Genomic DNA, 25,229 nt, shown 5'->3' with positions numbered 1-25,229 from the left:
AGACTTCGCCGACACGTGAAAGGTCCGGGTTTTTCGACCAGCGGGAGAGAAGTTTTAATCCGCTTCCCTGCGGTTATTTACCAATTGTCGAGATGCGATTCTAATCCCCGTGAAGTAATCGATTTCTACGCCGGTTTATCTTCCTGTATCTTTTTAATAGGCATGAAATTGGTGAAATAAGACTTATTGAATGGGATGAACAAAGAAACAGATGAGGAAGGAGACGGAGTTATAGGGATCCACGATAGACGTTTCTTTGCCTCAATAATGGCTCTGGTGAAACCCATTAGCTTCTATTAAGTATGGACAACTCTGAGCCAGGCCCAGCGGTCTGCTTCATGTGAGAGGATTTCTATATTATGAGGGAAAGGGAAGATTGACAGATACTTTCATGCAGATATATGAAAGGTAAACTAATAAATGTATTTATAGCCTGGACCTATATTTGGTTTTTAATTCAGGAACTTGACTCAATGTATATACAATCCTGCACAGCAGCCTTTGGGCCCCAAACTCACCCCCTGAGCCTCTGTGGCTCAGGGTAAACTGGAGCCTGGGTCTCCAGGTGCCAGTCTGATACCCTAACCAGAACATCACTCTCTCATTCCCTCTTCTGGGCAAATGAATACAGCCTTTAAGCACTGTAGGAAGTTAGCACCCACCCCTCTCCTAGAAGAATGAAACATCCTGGGAAATATTGAAAAGGCAGAATATTCTATTTCCCTAGATAAGAAATGGAGAAACATGTTTTTAGGCAGGAAAGCCCAGAGAGAGCAAAAAACCAGGGACTTTCAGCATCTGTCTCTTTTCTTCTTCACCCAACATTTTGAAGCATGTGATCACCTTTTTCCCTAGGACCTCAAATTACGTGGTCTTGTCCACCATTTAAACCATCATTCCAAGCAGCCTCCATGTTTCCAGTGTCTTTTTCCGCACTTGGAACTGACATTTCTTCCAACAGCACCAAGATCAGTTACTAATTATCGCCACAGGGAGATAGATGCTGGCCCAACTCTTGACAGCAGCACAGAAGTGCCTTGCCATTATTTTCCTCCAGATGTTTTTCATGAAGTGTAGATCTGACCTTGGGAAGAGAGCAGTGAACTGTTAAGGGAGATGAACACAGCAACTCACTCCTTTGGAGACAAGTATGAGAAAGAAACTCAACCCCATTTTGATTTTCTTTGATATAATATGGGGCAGAAAGAAACAGAGGCTTTCTATCCTACAACAATAAAGAGTATTCATAGACATGAAAATACACACTTTAATATATCAATGATCAAATTAAAATTACAAACTACTATTAAATATTTTTTCAGAAATAATGAGACTGCAAGAGGATTCATTATTTAAAAAGCAATCTGATATATATGGCACGGCAAAAAGCCACTTCATACAATTAGTTGGAAAATATTCCACACCACAAACAAAAAAAGAACCTGCTGAATGCTCACAGTGTTGGTTTTGCTAAGTTGTCTCTTTACCCAGAACATGTACTTAGGCAAATTAGTGTAAACTCCTGGATATTTTGGTCGGCCACAGCCAACACCATAGCTGGTGATTCCTACAATGTAATATTTAGAATCTGATAAATAGCATACAAGAGGTCCACCACTATCTCCCTGAAAAATGAAAAAGATAACAATGAGTAGTGATTCTAGCATTTTAAAGCATGCATGCATAAAGGCTATCCCTCCTTTTATTTAGTTTTCTAGTGAATGTACAGCAGCCATGTATCTTCAGTGACATTCACGGTTCTCATTCCATTATGGCAAACTGAGAACAGAGAAATAGCTTTTCCTCATGGTGACATTAGTGTGCATTCCTCCTGACTTGAGTAAGTATGAAAATGCTGTCCCCACAGTAGAGCCCAATGTAGGCTGAGAACAGTTTGTCTTTCTAACAGATTTAATTTGCAAGAGGCAGTCCACTGAAGAAGAGACATTTTATTGTTTTCATAAATTATGCCTGGTTTATTTGCATTGAAATCAGTAGGATAAATTAGTCAACTCTCACTGATTATATTAGAATGAAAGCATTATTTGGCTGGGCTCTAGAATAGCAAAAGCAGTGGTAATTGATCTTTTATCTCAATTCACCAATATCCCACTTATACAATTCTAAAATTGCATCAATTTTAATTTTCTTTTCTAAAATTTCCTATCTGCTGTAGTGCATCTGCAAATTGTTAATCTAGTAAACCTAACTGGATATTAAGTGAACATATTTTGAGATAAATCTAGGTCCATTTACCTGACAGGTATCAACATCTCCAGTTTCAGAGCCAGCACAGAAAGCAGTATCTTGTACTGATCCTGCAAGCCAGTCATATCGATTACAAGTGTCTAGTGAAAAAATTTGTAGCTGAGCTTCTTGCAATGTGAGGCTGGCTTTACCTGTAAGGAAAGCAATAGCTTTTAGTTTATTTATTTCTAATCTGCAACAAGAACTATGTAAAAATGCTGAATTGGCAGTTCTTGATCTAATTATCCTATGCAATTTATAACAATTGCCACAATTTTTATGTTTAGAGATGTGCCAAATTCTAATTGCCAGCTATTGTCTGCAGATTAAAACTGCAACATTGGGAGAATATCATTTATCCTTGAATATGTCTCATTATATCTTCTAATATGTAAGTTTTAATTCAGAAATCCATATTTGAACAATACTCCATAGTCAGGAATGTTCATACATACACAGAAAGTTGATCATGTGCAAGATCTAATAATATAATAATAATATATAGGGTTATGACTAAAGCAAACAACTGAGGAGACATTTGTTATTTAGAAAACTACAAAAACATGCAAATTTGATAGTTACATATTTTAATAGTTTAATAGAATCTGTTATCTATGCTGCAATTTCTATGATGCAAGTAAGAACTTGCAACGGTAAGTAAATCTGAAATAGCCTTGTGTTGGTAGCACTGTATCATAAGAAAGACAATGGGTTTAACACTGCCACTTCAGAAACAACAATTACTGCCTTGTGCTTACTGGAAAATACTTTTGGCTTATTCTTTCTAGTGTCTGACAATTCATGAGAAAATATTGTTATGATTGAGTAGTCCAAGTGAGTAGTTCAAGTGAAAAGCACACTTGTTAGTATTATGAATTTTGAAAGCAATGGATAGATGTATATATTTATTATTCCTTTTATGAGAAGAGAGAATAAACTTATGTTCAGGCATAGACTGAGGGATGGGATGAAGTGCTGTTAATGGCAAGAAAGCACTGTCTTGCTGACATTTACCTGAACTTTGTTTTTTTTTTTTTACCAGAAAGTACAAGTACTGATTACCTGGAGGGTCTTTGCAAGCTCTATAGATTCACAAGTATGTAAACATACATCTATTCATGGCTTGCTATTATCAATTTAGCCATTATTCTATGGAGGGAATCAGACTTCCTTTTCAATAAGGGATGTAACATATCCTCACAGCAGTTAGTACATGCAAAGCCAGTTCAATAGATGTAAGAATATACGGCTTAGTTAGCAAACAGGTCTGGGGTAATATATCAATGATAAAAAAGTTTTCCTTAAGTATATTTTGTATATATACAAGTATTCATCCAATGAAATAGCCATTGCATATCTATTACTACAGGTAGTCCTCATTTAGCAATTGACTTGGATAGCAATTGTTCAGTTACAGTGCTGATGAAGTCGTTTTGTGACTAATGCCCACAATTATAACCGTTGCAACATATCTGAGTCACGTTTCCCATTAAAATCAGTGCCTGGTCCCCTTTCTCGCCTCTCACAGAGTGGAGTGGTTGCCTAAACAAGTTTTTTTTTCCTTACTGCTTTTTTCCCAAAGCACAAGGTGTCCCTGAAAAATATAAACTACAAATTAACAAGCTCAGCTCTGTCGGCTTAATTAGTTGATTATAACCTTTTGCCATCTTGTGCTGCTACCTAAACTACACCTGGAGGATCTATTCTAAAAGCCTTCACGCTTAAGGCTTTTTTTTTTGCCTCTTAAGCCTGGTAGCTTGCTTGGCAATACAGCTCAGTCTGGTGCATTCTTTAATGTGTGTTTCCCATTTTGTGCTTGCTTACTCTCTTGTAATCTCTTCCTTGTCAATGAATGTAAATACAAACATAAATTCTCTTCTAATTATTCCAGTGCCAGGGTTAGCATTCAAAAGGGTCAGGGAGTGTGGAAAAAAGGTTATAGGAATTTGCCCCTTAACCCAACTTACTCATGAGTCAAATTTCAGAAAACATATCCATCATTTGGCTTCATCCAACTGTTTGGGATCATATACTTCTGACGGGGTAAAGCAAAAGAAAACTGAAGTAAACTCATAAGCACAGTTGTGGTTGTGGGATTTTTCTCATAGCAGCTACTTCACTTTCCAAATTGCCAGGCCCAACCGTGCTTGCTAAATAAAGATGAACTGTGTGCCTAATTGCAGAGTCATGTAAAACCTTGAATTCTGAATAAGGGTAGAGATAGCATCCATGTATGGGGTGACACTGTCTATATTCTGATTGGACTGAGTCTGATTACTAATTAATTAGTGAGCTTTATAACCCCCTCCTGGTGTGACTCTACTCAGTTTCTGACTCAGTCCACTCTGGGACGATCGGGTTGTCCAACCTTTCTTCTGCTAACTCTTTCAACAATAGAAATTATTACAATTACAGAGCAATCATTGTAAGGGCTGTGAGTACTCCTGAACTGACAATTCTGAGGCACCCATTTTCTAGCTAAAGGGCTTCAGCCCACAGGCTTGCGTGCAATTTGTATATCTCTTACCAGTGTGCCTCTTGCCTCAGTGAGGTTTCCCTTTGGGAGAAGATGAGCGGGCGTTTTCTTGGCAGCCAGCCGCAGAAGCTGCTGCGGGGTTTCTGTCATTTACGACCTACCGAAGCATTCGGTCATCTTGCTGCCGCGCTCGCCCAAACTGCTGCCTAGACGCGTGTGAGGGCCCCGCGAATTCTCCGGCACTGGGAATTCAAGTGGATGACAAGATCCTCGCCGTCGGCTGTCCAGGCTGCGGAATGGTCAATGGCTCAGGCGAGGCGTCACCTCAGCAGGCCCGGACCACCTTAAAAAGGGTGCGAATGCCATTTTGACTGTGGGAGAAGTCCCGTTCTAGTAGTAGCCGCCATTTTGAATGACTGGAGAGCACGACAGAGGCAATGGCGGACAGCAGCGGGCAAGAACTTGTGGTGGGCGCTGCCAAAGGCAATTCTGAAACTGAGCCTGGCCTTCTCATACTGGGGCAATCGGTGCCTTCCCCTCCCAGGCGCTTGTCACCTCAGGCCCCTTCAGGAGGAAAATCCTGCAGCAAGGCCTCATCTTCTTCCTTCAGCAAGGAGTCCAAACCCAAGAAGGCCTCCAGATCAGGCTCCAAATCCTGTCATCGGGAGGAATCGGAAACTGCGCATCAGCACTAGAACAAGTTGCCCACCCCAGCGGGCCGCCCTACTCCTGTGCAACCTCTTCATCTGGAGATCTCTCAGGGCCCTTTAGCCCGATGCTGCCAATAAATACCTCCGGGCTTTGGGGCAGCGCAGCCCCCAGATCATTGGGCAGGCCAGCAGAGGCCACCTTTACACCAACCACAGCTGGCCTTAGACCTAAAGAGCTGTGGACAGTCACGCCGGCGGTTGGTTATCCCAGCAATGACTTCAAGCATCCAAGATTTCCTTGCCGAGGCCATCAGGCAGGGCATTGCGGCCGGCCTCCCGGAGAAATCTCAGGGAGCGCAACCAGGGAGGGGGTCACACCATGAGCAGGGGCACCTACAGACACTTACCCACTTGTCTCCGACCGAACAGAACCTCAGCCCTTCCCCTGTCTTAGAGGAGGGGGAAATCAGGGATGTTGATCTTTCTGGCGAGGAAGACAGTTCCTGAAAAGCCCACGTGTGCAGGACTTTTCCCCCATGCTCTATATAAGCCATCATTAACTAAGGCTAAGGCCTCCTCAGATTTCGGGGTTCTGGTGGAAGCCACTGCTGCCCAGGTGCAACCTCCAACGGCCAATGTGCTCTTTACGGAGCATAAGATGGAAGTTGATACCATCCCGGCTCCTCAATTAGAGCCGAGGTGGCGCAGTGGTTAAATGCAGCACTGCAGGCTGCTTCAGCTGACTGCAGTTCTGCAGTTCGGCTGTTCAAATCTCACCGCTCAGGGTTGACTCAGCCTTCCATCCTTCCATCCTTCCGAGGTGGGTAAAATGAGGACCCGGATTGTTGTTGGGGGCAATATGCTGACTCTGTAAACCGCTTAGAGAGGGCTGAAAGCCCTATGAAGCGGTATATAAGTCTAACTGCTATTGCTAATTATTCATCAACATGTTGCAGAGGCAGTGGGTGACAAAAAAATCTGGACTGGCTCCTTCTGCCAACGACAGACGGGTTGATAACGTTGCTGATACTCTCAACAAATCTCTCTTGTGGCCTAACATCGATATCCCTATTGCAGCACTACATTCGAATACCATGCATCCCAGAGCACAGGAAATCATCCTTAAGCCGGAGGACAGAAAGGCCAACCAAGTCCTCCAGCGGGGTCACCAAGCAGCGGCTTGGACACTGTGGGCCTCTATGGCCACATCCTTCTTTTCCCGCTCCAGCCTTTTGGCTCCAGCAGCTGCAGGAGCGCATCCCAGCGGGCGATTCACGAGCCCACCAGGACTCAACAAAATAGTTGCGGCCATACAATTCACCGCGGATGCCATACTGAGTGCTACCAGATTCGCATCCAAGGCCATGGCTTCCTCGGTGGCCTCGTGGAGGCTTCTGTGGCTGCGCCAATGGCAATTGGATGTCAAGCACAAGTGGCGCCTGGCATCTGAACCATATAAGAGGGAACCTCTTCAGGGACTCGCTTAATCCATTATTGATCGAAGGCAAGGATAAGCATAAGATCCTGCCCTCTAACTCTAAGAAGGGTTTTATCCAGTCCACATCCTACCCTAGATGCCAGCAGTTCGGAGCCCAGGATTATGGGGGGGTGTCTTTCAGGCAGTCTGATTATTCCCCATCAGGGTTTCGCCAACAAGGCGGATTCGACCAATGCTCCCGGAACCAACAGCAGTATCGGCAGCCGAGAGGGATCAGTCCAAAAGACCCTTTCAGGGGGGACGGTAACTGATACTACCACAAACCTTAGACTGATCCAGGCTCAGACTCCCATTGGGGGGAGTGCAACATTTGGCAGACCAGTGGGAGTCCACAACTTCTGACACATGGGTTAGGGTCACGGTCAGGTTTGATCTGACCTTGGAGTTCATCTCCCACCCACCCCCAGTTCATTCCCTCAATGTCCGGTTTCTAGTAAGTCCCAGAGGCGGTTGTTAATGAGTTCGGCGATTCAACACCTCCTAGACATAGAGGCTATTCAGGAGGTCCTTGCCGACCAGGTACGCCGGAGGTACTCTTCCATGTTATTTGTCATCCCCAAGGCTTCCGGGGGGTGGAGGGTCATCTTTGATTTAAAGCATTTGAACAGGTTTATCAGATATAGACATTTTAAAATTCATTCTTTATATTTAATTTTGGAAGGGATTCGCGAGGGTGACTTTCTTACGTCGATCAATCTTACAGAGGCATACTTGCGTGTACCATTCTGCAGGAACACCGACAATACTTACAATTTTGTTATAAATCTTGCCATTATCAATACACATTGCTTCTGCGCCCAGAGTTTTTACTAAGGTCATGGCTGCTCTGGTGGCATATTTGCGCACTGTACCTGTAAGAGTCCAACTTTATCTTGATATCTTGGTCCAGTCAGTTTCAGAGGCCAGAGCCAGAGTGGACCTCCTCACCACGATACATACACTACACATTCATAGGTTCTTTGTCAATGTGACCAAGAGCCATTTCTTCCCTACCACCAGAATTCTACACCTTGGGGCCTGGATCGATTTAGTGGCAGGTCAGGTCTTCCTGCCGGACAAACGTATTAATAGCCTGAAACAGATGGTGACTGACATAGAGAGGGACCACAGACCCACGCTGGCCAATCTCTCTAAACTGTTGGGGAAGATGTTGTTGGCCATCGCCATAGTTCCCTGGGCTGGACTTCACACTAGGGACCTCCAATGGTTCTTGTTTCCCTACCAGAAGAGGAGAACCAGCAATTCCCTACTCCGGGTGGCTGTACCCAGGGATGTCCGCCGGATGTTTAGGTGGTGGAGGTCCCCAGCCATACTGAGGGGGTGCCACTTTAGGGTGGGTGACAGGGTCACTATCACCACGGATGCCAGCCTGTCTGGTTGGGGGCCCCCACATGGGATCACACATCACCCAGGGTCAGTGGTCTCAGGAGGAGTCCACCAGAAGCATTAACTGGTTAGAACTCAGGGCAGTAAGGCTGGCTCTGATAGAATTTCAACACCTTATTTCTAAACAACACGTACTGATCCTTACGGATAATATCACGGCCAAAGCCTTTGTCAATAGACAGGGAGGTATCAAATCTAAAGACCTTATGCTAGAGGCCAGTACTCTGGGAACATGGGCTGAGGCCAACCTCTTGTCCATCACTGCTGAGCATATTTCGGGGGTGGATAATGTTAGAGTGGACAGGCTGAGTAGGACCAGGGTAGATCAAGCCAAATGGCGATTGCATCCTTCTTTTTCAGAAGATTACATGATGCTTCAGTACGCCGATTGTGGATCTGTTTGCCACTACAGGCAACAGACAACTCCACAGGTTCTACACGAGGTTTTACACATCGGAGGCGAAGGCGGTGGACACCCCTGTGCAGCCCCTACTGAGGGGTGTACTTTATGCCTTTCCACCCACACCCCTCCTCCCCAGGGTGATCTGCAGGGTCATCAGCCTCCGGGCAGAGATCATTCTGGTAGCCCCATACTGGCCACGGTTCGCCAACCTTCAGACGCTGTCGTCGGAGTGGCCCTGGATAATTCCATCAAGCAGGATAGCTCTCTCCCAGGGGTCACTGGAAGACTCACAGCCCCATTGGCTCTAGTTGACCGCATGGCGGTTGAGCGACTCACTCTGAGGGGGGGAGAGTATTTGGACAGGGTCATTACTACAATACAGGCCTCCAGGAGGCCGCCAACTATCCGCATCTACAATGCCACGTGGAAAATATTCTGTAATTGGTGTTCAGGCAAACTTATTATTCCAGATAGTTCTTCCATTTCCCAGGGGCTGAATTCTTACAGGACAGGTTGGAAAGGGACTCTCACCAAACACCATTAGGCAGCAGGTGGCAGCCTTGGGAACCATACTCACATGGGGAAGGGGGACAGCCCCTTTCGCAGCACCCCACGGTCAAGAGATTTCTGAAAGGGGCAATGAGGCTGCGACCCCCTGTAGTACACCGATACCTGACTTGGGATCTTACTGTGGTCCTAGAGGCTCTTACCAGGCTGCCATTCAAGCCACTACACGAGGTTCCCCTACAAATACTTACCTGGAAGGCAGTTTTTCTGGTGGCGATAACCTCCGCTAGGTGGATTTCCAAGATACATGCCTTATCGGTTCGTGGGGGTCCAGGGTCAAGACAGAGGACCAGTTGTCCTCTGTCTTGACCCTGCCTTCATGCCAAAGGTGGGTTCCTGGTTTCACCTCACCCAGGAGATAGTGTTATCTGACTTTTGTCCCACTCCAACTCATCATTTAGAGAAATTGTGGCACAATCTAGACGTGCAGAACACTTAAAATCCACATAGAGAGCACGTCCACACTGCGGTGTACGGAGACACTTTTTGTCTCTTTTCAGGAATAATCGCTTGGTCAGAAGGTCTCTATGGCTTGCATAGGCAGGTAAGGCTAGGCACTGCATTGGACTGGTGTATGAGTCGCAAGAATTGGTGGTGCCAGAGGGCATCGCAGCCCATTCCACAAGGAGTGCTGCCTCCACCATGGCATGGGCTACTCAGGCCTCATTGGATGAAATCTACAGGGCTGCAGCATGGGAATCTCCTTCGCCCTTTATTAGACACTACAAATTGGATAGATTCGCTTTGGCAGACGCGGCCTTTGGTCATAGGGTCTTGCAAGCGGTCAGGGCAGAGGATTGCCAGCTAGAACAGTCTGGATCCCGCCCGTGAGAGACGTTAGGCTTGGGTATGTCCCATACATGGATGCTATCATCACAATGAGAAAGAGCATTGGTAATTACCTGATACGCCTCTTCTAATAAGGTGGAAACAGCATCCAGCCCTGCCCAGATGGTTCACCTGTTCTAGACGCCTCTCTGTTGGGTGCAGTGGAACCTTGTTCATGTTTTCTTTATTCTTTATGTACATTTTTGAACTTCTTTACTAAAAATTGTGGTTGGATAACACCTATGAGCCTGTATTTATTTCCTTTGTTGAAAACTGGGTAGAGTCACACCAGGAGGGGGTTATAAAACTCAGTCCAATCAGAGTACGGACCGTGTCAGCCCATACATGGATGCTACCTCCACCTTATTAGAAGAGGCATATCAGGTAAGTACCAACACCCTTTTCTGAGTCTTTTATTGCTCATGAGTTATTTGTGTCAATCATTTGATACATTTAAAAAAATATTTACTAGAATCATTGGGAACAGAAATGTGAGTTTCAGTAAAATATACATTTTAATGGCTACAATTCTAACCAGAAAAATTTTCTCTATCTTGAAATGTCTACTGCTATGTATTTCCAGAATTGTGAACAGGTCTTCATTATTACTAATGAAGCATTTTTGCAATAGTACAATGCATAATTAGATGGAAATGTTTCTTTTCTTCCTCTTTAGTTAAGGTGACCAGATTTTCAGATTGGTAAAGAGGGACACCATTGACCTGGGGGGGGGGGGGGCTTGATTAAAAATATATATATATTTTGTCAAAAGGTCACAAAAGGCAATTACATGACCCCAGGACACTGAAACCATCATAAATATGAATCTGTTGCCAAACATCAAAATTTTGATCACGTGACCATAAGGATGCTGCAACGGTCGCTAAGTGTGAAAAATGGTCATCAGTCACTTTTTTCAATGCCATTGTAACTTTGGTCACTAAATGAACTGTTTGAAAGCTAAGGCTAGCTTGCATTATAATGCCTTAGCTAGCTTACATTTTCAAGAGAGAGAAGCTAAACTCCTTATTAGAATTGAAATAGAAGTGAGTAGAGTAGAGTAGAGTAGAATAGAATAGTTTATTAGCCAAGTGTGATTGGACACACAAGGAATTTGTCTTTGGTGAATATGCTCTCAGTGTACATAAAGAAAAATAAAATAGAATACATTCATCAAGAATCATAAGCTACAACACTTAGTGATAGTCATAGGTTACTAATAAGCAATCAAATTATACTAGGAAACAAATTATTGGATTTTTAAATTATTGGATTTTCTTTCAAAGAAACTCAGTATGTTCTTCCTGATTATTAAAAGTGCAAATTCAGTGTCAATGACTCCTGACTATTTAAAAAAAATTCTATCCAAAATAAATTGAAATAAACAATTTTTAAAAATTCTATGCACAATAGTTTGAAATGTATTGTGCATAGAATTTTTAAAAATGGTTTATTTCAATTTATTTTGGATAGAATCTTTTTTTAAATAGTCTAAGACAATTAAAAAAAAGAATCCCCACAGAATAAATTGAAGTAAAACATTTCAAACTATTTCACACAGAATAAATTGAAGTAAAACTATTTTTAAAAATTCTATGCACAATACATTTCAAAGTATTGTGCATAGAATTTTTAAAAATGTAAGTCACAGTCATATGTCCACAAGATGCTGCAAATGGCTATAAATATGGGTCAGTTATGGAGTGACTGCAGGGGAGACATGAGGCGTCAGAACTTCGAACCAGGTCATAAGTACCTTTCGGGAGGGAGGGGTCTGTCATAACTTTGAACAGTCACTCAGTTACCAGGCATAAGTCAAGGACTACCTGAGCAATCCTGCCTTTCAAATGCCAGATAGCTCCATCAACAGTCCTTTTCATCTTTTTGTAAGAAAAATATGATGGAAAAAGAAACAATAACTATTGTACATTTATTCCAGGACATACACGAAGTCATAGGAATGGATCATGAATGAGAGCACATTTCTACCAATTAATCCAGAAAATAAAGCAGCAAGGATCCCACTATCCCCCCCTCCTCTTTCTCCCTCTTGTTCTCTTTTGGGGGGGAAGGAGGAGAAAGGACAAAAAGGAGAAAGCAGGAGAAATGGCTGCAGGGAGAGTGGCGCCCGAGAGATGCGGGCAAAAAAAATAAAAAAAACCTTCCTACGGCTGAGCCGCTTGGCCCGGGACCGAGCCTCCTCCTCGCCGCGATGCCGCCACCGGAAAGCCATCACTCTCCCTGCGAAAAAACCTCGCGTCGGCACGTGCACGAGGGGAAGGAGCCGAGCGGAGAGAGGGAAACCACTGCCTTCTAAAGGCCACATCGGGAATGACACTTCAGAGAAATAAAAACTTTTTTTTAACAGCGTCCTTTTTAAAATTGATTTTCTTTCTTTTGGAAAATCGGGATTTTTTGAACACGCTGCGGGACACGGGACAAATTATTAAAAGTTGTGACTGTCCCGCCAAAAGCGGGACGTCTGGTCACCTTATCTTTAGAATTTGAATTTTCTTTTTACTGATCTGATAATCTGACAAAACCATATTGCTGTACATAGTCCATTTTAGTCATTTTGCTGGGTAACTTTGGGTACAATTTCATCAATGTTTAATTCCAATTTATGTTCAGAATACAATACAATCTTGGTATTTTAACTTCTCAAATTTTATTTTCTTGACATATTTTCAGTGCCAGTGACTCCAGTGTCAGTAAAACTATGGAAGACAGCAGAAAATACTAATATTCAGTGATGAGGCTAAAAAGTTGTGTGTTAACTTCTAAAGTTACACAGAATGGGAACCAAATGTGAACCCAGAATACCTACATTTGATTGCCGATTGTGATACATGAAAAGACTCTCTTTAATTGTTTTTCAGTATTGGTGGCAAAGTCTACCATAACCCAAAGAGAATGTGACTTCCTTCACTCATGGAGGAAAAGATCTGAAAAATCGTGTGTCTTCTGGGTACCTTCTCAAGAATCATAGGATTGAAATCTGAATCCTTGAGGAAATAGTGAAGAGAAAGAAATGCCCTGTAAACAGATCATTTTTAAAGACTGATATCTAGGAAAACAAGTGAGTAAAAATTATCTCATATTGTTTATATCAGTCCTTCCCATATTATTATTTTCCAGAAGTAGTACATACAACTCCCATTATATCCAGCTACCTTGATTCTGTGTATATATAAATTTGAAAATCTTGAAATGCAAATCTGTGAATATCCAATATGTCTAACCGAGAGTAGTATCCAAAAGGAGCTCCCTCCTGATTGTACTTTTCTGTGGTTAATATAAGTGAGAAACAGTTGACTGTAGTGGTTTGTAGAAAGTTATCACCCAGCCCTCCCCCAGAAAAATGAAATATACTAGGAAATATTGAAAAGGCAGAATATATTTTCCTGGATGTAAAAAGGGAGAAACATGTTTTAAAGGCAAAGTAGATCCCTGCAGCTTCCTGCCCCCACCCCCTTTGTCAATGGGCAATTAAGATGCCCAAGCCAGTCCCTTCAGCTCCAGGGTGATGGGATTAAGGCATGATTAGCCTTTACCCATTCCCCAAATGGCATCTGAGAACTCAACCAAACCTGGATTCAAAACACAGCCTACAGAGTTGCCCCTGCATGGCCCCTTGGGAATCTGACAACCAATCAGAATACATTTCTTACACAGGAACAGGAAATAGAGAGGTGGGGCTGAACAGATTATAAAAAGCCCAGCAAGCCCCTTCCTCGGCCTCTCTCTTCTTCACCCAACATTGAAGCATGTGATCATCTTTTCTGTTCAGGACTCAAGCTATGTGGTCCTGTCCACCATTAAACCATCTTTTCAAGCAGCCTTCATATCTCCAGTGTCTTTTTCCCCACTTGGAGCTGAACCCAGAAGGACATTTCTTTCAACAGGTTAAAAGCACCAAGCTAGAAACTGGGAGACTGAGTTCTAGTCCCAGATTAGGCATGAAGCCAGCTAAGTAACATCGAGTCAGTCATTCCCTCTCAGCCCTAGAAATAAGACAACCACAACCCACTTCTGAAAATATAGTTGCCAAGAAAACTACGATTTGTCCAGGCAGTCACCAGGAGTCAGGATGATTTGAAGTTTCCCCTCCCCCCACCAAAATATTATTTTTAGTGATGTAGGAAGTTAGCACCCAGCCTCTTCCAAAAAAATTAAATATCCTAGGAAATATTGAAAAGGCAGAATATTATATTTCCCTGGATCAGAAATGGAGAAACATGTTTTTAGGCAGGAAACAGACTCACTCTTAAAAGCCCCCACTTTTCTTAATGGCCCATTAAAATGCCCAAGCCAGTCTATTCTACATAATGAAGAGTTCTCCCCTTCAGCTCCAGGGTGATGGGATTAAGGCATAATAATATTAGCCTTCCACAGAAACTCACCACATGGCATCTGGAAACTCAAAACTTGGCCCCATGGGAGTCTGACAACCAACCAGAATACATTTCTTACATAGGAACAGGAAATAGAGAGGTGGGGCCAAACAGAGGGTATAAAGCCAGGAACTTTCAGCCCTTCCCTCTCTTTCTTCTTCACCCAACATTGAAGCATTTGATCACTTTTTCTGTTCAGGACTCAAGCCATGTGGTCCACCATTAAACTATCTTTCCAAGCAGCCTCCATGTCTCCAGTGTCTTTTTCCCCACTTGGAGCCGAACCCAGGACATTTCTTCCAACAGTGCAAATAAACTTTCTGAGGTTACTAAACTCATTTTAACTTTCAACAATAGGTTATTTTAAAGCAAAAATAAAACACTTACCTTTTTCTTTTCTCGTTCCCCACCCACTTATAAAACATTTCATATCAGAAGTCAGGGCAAGATTAACATTAGGCAAGCAGATGGGCTGAATATGGTCATTAAATTTGACAGGTTTGCTTAGTTGAAACACAGCAATATCATCTTCATATGTTGCTGAGTCATAGTAATAATGAATCTTGATGGATTTTATGCGTCTTTTTATAGTGTATGTCTTATGTTTGAAAAGATGATGCAAGCCAATCACAGCCCTCCACATCCCTGGACGCCTAGGAAAAAAATAAAGTTTCTTTAAAAATTAGTAATTATTATTATTATCATGAAAGCCAGTGCAGTTCACACTGCAGCAGTTTTGTACAACCTGAAACACCTAAAACTGCTCATGTCACTGTATTGTACACATTCTGGTCGAATATTGAAGGCTCTTAAAAGGTAGTTCCATGTAGAGTGCCTTACAGTAATCCAAACAGTAGATAGACCTGAGTTTCTGTGAATAGGGCCTCCCAATGCAGAAAAGAGCTCAATTGGTACATGGGATGAACCTATCCGAAGACCCTTCTTGGTCACACCTGCCACATGCTCTTTGAAAAAGAATCGGAGTGCAAGAGGTTTCCCAAACTGTTCATTAGCTCATTTGGCTCTACAACCCACAGATACTTAGTTTTGCTAGAAAAATTCAGATCACAGATGAAACCTGTTCTTCCCCATCCAGATTCCAAAGCTTCCAGACACTGAAAGAACTCCAGTGGCATCACTTATCATTCCAAGGCAGCAAAGTATAGTTGGATATCATCAACATTCTGATGAAGTCTCAAGTTGATGGATGACCCCAGTAAGTGGTTTCATGTAGATGTTAAATAGGAATGGAGAGATTGGACCCCAAAGGAACTCCACAAAGCAGGAGTCTCAGTATTTACTTTTTCCCATCAGCATTGACTGGAACTAGCCCTGGAGAAAGTAGAACCACATCAAGATGGTGCCTCCCTGATCCAAATCTCCTGAGCTGTTCCTGAAGGAAGTCGTGGTTGATAGCACTGAAGACTGTTGAGAAATCAGTAAGGGCTAGGATTAATTCATGACCCATCAGAGGCAATTAACAGGCAAATCCAATACTATCCCAGTGCTTCAACAAGTCTGAATCCTGAGTGAAAAGATAATTCCTTCATCCTGAGCTTTATCCTGAAAAGATAAACTTTATCTTGAAAAGATAAAGTTGGAGATTGGATTAAATTTGTCCAGTTCCTTTGGGTCCAGCACGGGCTTCTTGAGAAAAGGGTACACTTCTTTCAAGATCAGCAGAACCACTTCATCTTATAAAGAAGCATTAACTACCAGATGGATCCAACCACATCACCTCCCATATCTTACTTAACCGAATTAATTTTAGAACATGTCAAAAAGGTGCAACGGTATTGGAGATCTATTGAAATTGCAAATGAACGCCAGTAGGTTCGAGCAAACCAGCTGTAATGCTGGCCAGAACCCACCCCAGCTGCATTGGCACCTAAGCGGGCAGTATTAGTCAATGATCGGGGGAGGCAGTGTTCCAGCCCTTGGGACACTATGTTATTTAACATCTAGATGAAACTTGTGAGGGAGGTCAACCATCAGTTCAAGATGAGGTATCATAAATAAAGTGATAATAACCCATTTGGTATTTTGGGCCAGTCTGGAGATGCCACAACGTCCTGAAGCCCTGAAGCTGTGTCTGAAGGTAGTAAGGCTCTAGCTGGGGGGGGGGGCATGGGGGGAGATCAGATTAAAATCAGATTAAATCCTACCAAGATGGAACTGCTATTGGTATGTAAACATCAAAGCAGTTAGTCTGGAAAGGGTTGTACTCCTGGAATAATGGTTTATGACTCATGGCTCTTTGTGGATGCTTAGCTGGGTCTTTGCCCATCTTTGGCTAGTATATCAGATAAAATCCTATCTTGGTCAGAATGATTGGAAAATATCAAATCATGCCCAGTATTAATTATATATGTTTTAGTTTTATTGTTCACTGTCCAGAGTCTATACGAATTTGATAATAAATAACAATCTGAGTTAATTTGGAAAAGCTTTGTGGCTTACACAGAAATCTAAAAAACTATAAACCCATACATATTCTTAGTATCTATATACTCCTGAAATTCCTACCTTAAATAAAGGTTATCCTCACACACATTTTTACAAATAGCGCTTTAAAAATATTATTACTGCAGATACTTGTGGAGAAGCCAAAAATCTTAGGTGCCAAAATTGCATTCAGCTTATACACAGATGGCTTTTATGTGGGCGTATGCAGTAATAACTTTTCAAAAGCACCCATACATCATATAATATACCTGCAGGTAAGTCCATTGGTGGTTATGTAGATCATGGAATTTTTAAGCAACCACCATGAAAAATGTGGGTTGGCTCATTGGTGGATGGTGCATTTTCATGGTATTTTGGTTAAAAATTTAAGAGTCAACTTATTTACAAGTATATACATTATTATTGTGACAACACACTAAAAATCAAAAAGCCCTGATCATGCATATAAAAACACCCATCAATTTTATAGGCATAGCATTATTAACAAAATCTTTCCTTCCTAGTAGCTACAGTATTTTGCTTGCATGTAGTTTTTACTTAGAGGTTTCTCTCTCATCTCATCTTTCTCTCTCTTATCTCTCTCATCTCATCTCTCTCTATCTTTCCTGTTCTCTACCTAAGATTACCTAACTTATTCATACACATATTTTTCCTTGACTAGAAAGCAACACAAAGATGTGCTAGAATACTTTCATTGCTCACATTGCTGAGCCCTATTCTTTTTTCAGGAATGAGAAGGGAGTATTATTATCATCAATTTAAGATGGAGCAGCTTAAAAAAAGTGCTGGTAGGGAAAGCATCCATAATTCACTCTCTCAACTGGAGGCAAAGTTTGATAGATGAGTAGACCCATAGAACCCCATTTTTCAAAATCCAATCTCTTGATAGTAGAGGAAAGTAAGTAAGCAAGCAAAGAGCTTGGAAGCCTCTCTGACTCCCTTTAGGACCCAGCTTTTGTTGAGACTGTTTCTTCTATAGCCACTTTTCTTCAACTCCTCAGGACAAGAAGCTGCAGAAAGATTTTCTGTGCTTGCTTGCTTTCTTCTACTTGTCAACCATGAGTCAAAGTAAGGGTTTTAAAAAGGGACAGAGATTGAGGGCAGAGATGGAGGGTTTAGTTTTAACAACTAATGGGGAGGGGGAGAAAGATCAACAAGTCTGACCTTCCCAGCTTTATTGTTTTTGTTTTATTGAACAAATGTGGCTTTCTGGGGGAGGGAGGAGGTAGTGAATGGAAGGGAAAGCTTTTGTGATGCTTGTCCTGCAGCTGCTGCTTTTGCATGCAAGGGCTGGCTTCCCAAAGAGTAGCAAGAGCCAGAAGGGACTTTGGAGTCTCCCAACAGTCAGCTGATTGGGGCAGACAGTTCTGAAAGCAGCTGCTCTTTCCATAAGGAATTGCCAGAGGGCTGAAAATGGTGGCCACTTCCAGGAGGCATGGGAAGCAGCGGCAAGTGCTCAGGGTCCTGGTGGGAAGGGATGGGTTATAACTCTGAAATGGTATCATATTTACATTTTTGAGATGTCTGTTGTAACTTTGGACAATTAATTTTCCTGTCATACCTCCAGGACTACCTGTATCTGATCCACAGGGTAGAACAATTCAGAAGAGCATTCCCTTCTCATGGGTCAGATACTGCAACTTGATCACAGGACAGTGAATACTTTCTAGTAAAGTGAGAGGCTTTCCTGCTTTACTGGAAACTATCCAACTATTCTGTGATCACCCTAAAAAGTACATCTATATAAAATAGTTCTTCCCATTTTTTTTCTACCAAACCATGTGACAGACAGGGGGGCATATGTTAAAGTGGAATCAGCCTCTTCTCCACAACATGATAGGTTTCACATAGCTTGGAAGGAATCAGATAATGAAGTGGAAACTGTTTTTTTAGGCAAGTTGTTAAGTGCTGTTACCAAGAGTCATCCTTGCCACTCTGAGATTGGAGATTTAATTGGAGAAAGGGTCTTTCACTGCCATTTTTCTTGGGATCCTTGTAAGCCCCAGCAGCCTGGATCTAGCAAAGGTGGCAAGAGAAATCAGGAAATGTTGTTCTTTGCTTTATGGGGAGAGTTCAGCTTTAATGAACCAGACTCTCTTATTCCTAAAAGAAGAACGCCTCTGAAAAATCATACTTGGCAAAGGGAATGGGTTGCATCCAGATTAATCAGTGGCCAGTAGGAGTTTAGCATTGCCCTGACCATCACTATTGGCATTGTTGAAGAGGCATCCTATATTGTAGAGCAAGACTTATGTTCCAAGAAGAGGGAAAATACTATTTTTAAACCAAAATAGCTAACATAAGATGCTCCTGCAGAGGGTTAAAAGTGAAAGGAAAGCAACATCATGAGGTTATGTTCTTAAAAAAAAGTTGTTGCCACACTTAGTGAGATCTGATTTGATTTTTACTTTGGAGTTTATGGTGATAATATACAATTGCAGAAATTGATATTTAATGGCTTTTTGTTACTCTTCCTGTTCCTAAAGTTAATTTCTAATCTGAGAACTCAGATGAAGATTCCAGATACTTCTCTCAATCTGGAAAACAGTTTATGTGAAGATGATTCAAAATAGATATTTAAAAATATAAATTTCTAAATTTGGCACCTATTTTTTATCCATGTATTTTTCTTACACTAAAATCTATAAAAATATAGGGATAGGTAATACGTACGGTTTTTTTATACAGCAGTGTGCAGCTGTCAATATGGAGCGGTTATTAACTAAAGTTCCACCACATAAATGGATAAATCCTCCACCATGGTTATATACTTGAAGGCTAACTATCCATGGCCATGCCCCCTCCTCAGATTCATGTCCACCTACAATCCGACTCCCGAATGTCCTTATAGCAGGCCTTATTCCACACTCTAGAAATGAAATCACAATTGTTAGATTTGACTTTATAAATGCAAACTTTAGGTTTCTCTGAATAGCCACACTTTTCAGTACATATACCTACCTACCTACCTACATACATACATAGTCAAAAAGAATCAAGAAGTCAATTTCAATAAATATTTTTAAACTATTTCTTAACCTCACTGTATATAAATACTTGTTCTATTTCAATGATGGAAAATAATTTCTTTTCCCCCTTTATTTTATTTCAATTTACTTACCTTGAGAGGAGATGAGAAGTGGATCTGAAAACAACTCAGTGGGAAACATTTAAGGCATATAGTCTCTTCATTTTCATTTTTCTAAAATAGTTTTCAGGATAAAATAAAAGGTGTTCACAGAAATTAATGAAAAAGGCCTCATTAATTCATTTATACTGCAGAAAAATTAGTTTGTATAGCAGGACAATGTATTGCTCATGATTTCATGGAGCATCACAAACAGCAAAAAAACCTCTGGGTGCTCTGAAACTACTGAAAGAGAAACTTTGGTACTTCTGTATCAGAACGAACACACATCTGGGTCTTTGGATTAATTTCTGTTTAAGAGAACCACTGCACGTCATTAAATATGAGAACATATGAAGAACAGTTGGCTTGTGTAGAGAAAAAAAGAACTAGGGGTGATATGATAGCAGTATTCCTAACAGTGAGAGCAATTAACCAGTGGAACAGCTTGCCTTCAGAAGTTGTGTTTCATCACTGGGATTTTTAAGAAGAGACCGGACAGCCACTTGCCTGAAATGGTGCAAGGGATTGGTATAGAAGACTAGAAGACCTCCAAAGTCCCTTCCAGCTCTATTCTTGTATGTATGTATGTATGTATGTATGTATGTATGTATGTATGTATGTATGTATGTGATTAGGCCCAGAGTTTTCTTATTATTCATCGCAGTCAACCAGATGTTCAGACTGAATTTTGCTTTTTTATTTCACCTACTGAATCCTTCCCATAGATCTGTTGTAGGCAGATATTGATGCTTGATGGTGGTAAAGATATTGTCGCAGGAACTAAGCTGTTCTGAATAAAGCTGCTTTTGTAATCAACTGATGGTTTTGTTAATGCTGTTGGTGTTCAAGTAATGCTTCAGTTGTTTTGGGATTATACCCAAAGCTCCTATTACTATTGGTACTACCTTTGCTTTCTTTTGCCAGTCATTCTATTTTTATATGTGGGTCTTTGTATTTTGTTACCTTCTCCAGTTCTTTCTCTTCTATTCTGCTGCCACCAGGTTCAGCCACATCTGCTAACTAGATTTTTGTTTATCGACAATTGTTAAGTCTGGTGTGTTACGTAGCAGGTGCCTGTCTGTTTGAATTCTAAAGTTCCAGAGCACTTTAGCTTCATTTTCTATTACTTTCTCTATTTATGGTCTTTTCAGTTCTTGCTTGCAGGCAAATTGTATTTCTTGCAAATCTTCCAATGCAGTGTTCTTGCTACTTTGTCATGCCGTTATTTGTAGTTTATTGGTGTGATCTTCTTGTAACAGTTAACCAGCTAGTCCACTGTTTCTTTAGCTTCTTTGCAGAAGTAGCATTTGTTGTTTCTGCTTGTCTTCTCAATATATTATGGTTCTTTGCATAGTCAACCAAATGTTTGGATTTGGCATTTTTATCCACCTATCAAGTCCTGGGATAGGCAGATGTTGATGTTTGATGGTGTTGAAACAGACTATGACCTATAGGTCATATTCCTGCCCATTATAGCCTACATCCTGCCATCCTGCCCATTAAAGGGCAACATCTGGCCCTTTGCCTGTTCCTGTCTGACCCAATGTAGGGGTCGTAGCAATAAAGGCTCCTCTCCTGGATCCCACCAATCAAAATTCCTTGGCTGATGGGGACCACAGTAGGCCCCTTCTGTCAGCATGAGTAGGTGGGCCAATCCCATTGAGAAAAGATAATTCTGTAGATATCCTGAACACATGCCAAAAGGGGCTTTAAACCAAGACCTTGGCTTAAGGTGTTAGTATAGCCATCCAGAAGCAGATTGGCAGCCAATTGCAGCTCACATAACAGTGCTATTACTGTTGTGTGTTACCCTAGGTGCCTTCCAAACTGTTCATGCCACTGCATTCTGGACCAATTGTAGCTTTCAAATACTCTTAAAGGGTAGCCCCATGTAGGAGAACATTGCAATAATTCAACTGTTTTTGAAAAACAGTAGACTTTAGAATATAATACTTCAGAATAACTACTAAAAGGAGAAATCTTTACATGGCTGTAGGGCAACTTTTAAGATTATTTGGGCTGGCACAGGCTTATCTGACTTATTAGGTTCTTGTTTATATTCCAGGGTTTGTCAGCTTGCATGAGAAACAAATGTTCAATCTAGCCAAGGTCTTGCATTCTTGATATCATGAAAATGTTAATACTTAAGTATGAAAAATGGTCATAAGACTCTTTTTTCAGGACTGCAAATGGTCACTAAACCAATGGTCGTAAGACAAAGACAGGCATAACTAGCCTACTGAAGCCAAGGATTTTTTTGGGGGGGGGCGGCATGTTAGCTGTCTTCCAGTACTTCCAGAGGCAGGACAAGAAGTAATGAGGGGAACCTGCCAAAGAGATCCAACCTAGAAATAAGAAGAAATTTTCTGACAGTGAAAGGGATTAATCAGTGGAATAGCTTCCTTCCTGGAGTTGTGGATGCGTTTTCACTGGAGATTTTCAAGAACAGATCAGACAACCATTTGACTGATAAGGCTTGTGCCTTCAGCTGGGGGTTGAACTAGAAGACTCTGAGGTTACTTCCAGCTTTCTGATTCTATGAAGGTCCAAACTAAGGTTAAAAAAAAGAAAGCCAGCCAGTTTCCAAAATATTTCCTGAACGTACCGGTATAGCAAACGAACCAGCCGGCTATTTGGGTTTCCGAGTCAGAGATGCCGCAAAATAAGAGCCGGGAGCGGACCGCCAGCGCTTGGCGCCTATACCCCTTCCCTGCGGCCGTCGTACCCAGGCTCGCTCGCTCGCTCGCTGGCCTCGTCCTAAAGTACCAGGAGCCGAGCCTGCCTAGGCTAAGCGCCCGCCCAACCCACTAACCGAAGACGGGAGAAGGTCGCCTCACCGTTTCCATCGCTCGTAAGGAAAGAGGTCGCGCAGAATAGCGCCAGGGAAAAAAGGGAAACGACCGCCAATAGAGAACACCGGTTAATCATCGTTTCTCAAGGGAGAAAATGGCGGCCTCTTTTCCCGCTCGCCGTCCGCAACGGAGGAGGCTGGAAGGAGCCGGCGAGGCGGTTGAACCAGCCTAGGGAAGTGGTTCGCGCGCCTTCCCGCAACAGCTTCTTGGAACGCGGCCTCCGACAGGCTTCGCCGACACGTGAAAGGTCCGGGTTTTTCGACCAGCGGGAGAGAAGTTTTAATCCGCTTCCCTGCGGTTATTTACCAATTGTCGAGATGCGATTCTAATCCCCGTGAAGTAATCGATTTCTACGCCGGTTTATCTTCCTGTATCTTTTTAATAGGCATGAAAGGTAAACCAATAAATGTATTTATAGCCTAGGCTTATATTTGGTTTTTAATTCAGGAACTTGACTCAATGTACATACCTCCTCCCATTTTCATCACCGCAATCCTGCACAGCAGCCTTTGGGCTCCAAACTCGCCCACTGAGCTTCTGTGGCTCAGGGTAAACTGGAACCTGGGTCTCCAGGTGCCAGTCTAATACCTTAGCCAGAACACCACTCTCTCATTCCCTCTTCTGAGCAAATGAATATACCCATTAACTCAACCCCACCTTGATTCTGTTTGATATAATATGGGGCAGAAAGAAACAGACTTTCTATCCTACAACAATAAAGAGTGTTCATAGAGTTTATTACAGATTAAAATGCATGCTTTAATATATCAATGAGCAAATTAAAATGATAAACGTTATTGTTAAATAATATTTTTTCAGAAATAATGAGATTATTCATTGTATTTAAAAAACAATGTGATATATTTATAGCACATTAAAAAGCAGGTTTGCTGCTTCATACAATTAGTTGGAAAATGTTCCACACCACAAACAAAAAAAGAACCTGCTGAATGCTCACAGTGTTGCTTTCGCTAGACTGTCTCCTCACCCAGAGCATGTACTTAGGCTTATTAGTGTAAATTCCTGGAAATTTTGGTTGGCTGCAACCAACACTCATAGCTGGTGATTCCTATAATGTAGTAATTAGAATCTGAAAAAAAAATGTAATCACACTATCTCCCTAAAAAATGAAAAAGAACAATTAGTGATTCATATTATTTATAAGCATGCATGCCATAAAGCCTATCTCACCACTAGTTTTCTAGTGAAGATACAGCAGCCAAATATCTTCAGTGACATTCAGGGTTCTGATACTATAAGCCAAATATGTCAAACTCAGAACAAAGAATTAGGTCTTACTCATGGTCACATTAATATGCATTCCTCTAGTCCTTGAGTAAGTACAAAAGTGCTGTCTCCACAGTAGAACTCAACTTAGGGTTAGGGTTATGGTTAGCCTGGGAACAGTTTACTGTTCCTGTTCCTACAGATTTAATTTGCAAGAAGCAATCCATTGAAGAAAAGACATTGTGTTATTTTCATTATATCATATGCTTCTAATGTGTAGCTTTTAATTCTGAAATCCATGTTTGAACAATATTCCGTAACACAGGAATTTTTATACATACACACATACACAGAAAGTTGATCATGCATCCCACTCCCTTTTCAATCTTAGGCACTATCCTTCATGGCGTTTCCTCTTTTGGAGAATCAGAAATCCCAACTATTTCACTGGGCTCTTCAGCTCTATCTATGGAGACTATGGATTATCTGGTACTATATATGTACATTATACATACTATACTGGAAGTGATGGGTTCAGAAATACAGACTTTTCTCCATATTGATTACCTTTCATCATCCACATGAGTTGTCTGAACTCTGAACTTTTAAAATTAACCCAATCATGTTCAGAATACAGCAACATCAGGACTTCTCTCATTTTATCAAGGCAACACAAACACATACACACACACACATGCTACATGGCTCAACTTTCCTATAGTTTTGAGTATGACTTTAGTGTTCTTTGAAAAGATTACAACCCCGCTATCAAAATAAACCCAATTGGGAGCTGAAGGCAGACTGCCTAGTAAAAGCAGGAGACCTCTCCTGCCTTATAGGTTAGCTTTCTCACTCTGTGGATCAACTGGTCAGCCTATTTGAGGAGGCTGCACATTTTGACAATTGGCTAAACTTCCAAATGTTCTGATTGGTGGATTTTTCTTTTTGGTGATATTCAATAAGAAGGTGGATAGTTTAGAAAGTTTAATGAACGATTTGGATTAAAATGGCCCGTGCACCTGAAATTGGGATGCCATCAGGTGACAAACCAGCACAGAAGCCATTGCACCAGGACATGGGTTGGCAATGAGGACATAATTTTTTT

General features: G+C 41.7%; 1 protein-coding gene across 2 annotated transcripts; it reads right to left on the bottom strand.

Moving 5' to 3' along the window:
- Positions 1–46: 46 nt before the first annotated feature.
- Positions 47–23,086, bottom strand: LOC106554981 (transmembrane protease serine 12). Of its 2 annotated transcripts, XM_087710352.1 has the most exons (7): positions 22,883–23,008; positions 20,037–20,117; positions 19,589–19,784; positions 14,837–15,102; positions 2,257–2,399; positions 1,458–1,625; positions 47–1,084 (listed from the first exon to the last, which is right to left on the bottom strand). In XM_087710352.1, exons 2-7 carry the CDS (start codon positions 20,083–20,085, stop codon positions 977–979), a joined length of 930 nt encoding a protein of 309 aa, XP_087566478.1. In that variant the 5' UTR covers positions 20,086–20,117; positions 22,883–23,008; the 3' UTR covers positions 47–976. The 2 variants fall into 2 exon arrangements, with proteins under 2 accessions (XP_087566478.1, XP_087566479.1); XM_087710353.1 differs by lacking the exons at positions 1,458–1,625; positions 20,037–20,117 and having other exon boundaries at positions 22,883–23,086.
- Positions 23,087–25,229: the final 2,143 nt, after the last annotated feature.

This window comes from Thamnophis sirtalis, unplaced genomic scaffold, assembly GCF_051295495.1.
Source record: "Thamnophis sirtalis isolate CommonGarterSnake01/CBP01778 unplaced genomic scaffold, rThaSir2_p1.2 scaffold_3, whole genome shotgun sequence".
In the NCBI taxonomy this organism is placed as follows: domain Eukaryota; kingdom Metazoa; phylum Chordata; class Lepidosauria; order Squamata; family Natricidae; genus Thamnophis; species Thamnophis sirtalis.
The sequence above is the reverse complement of the archived record's forward strand: the minus strand, read 5'-3'. Positions and strand labels throughout refer to the sequence as shown.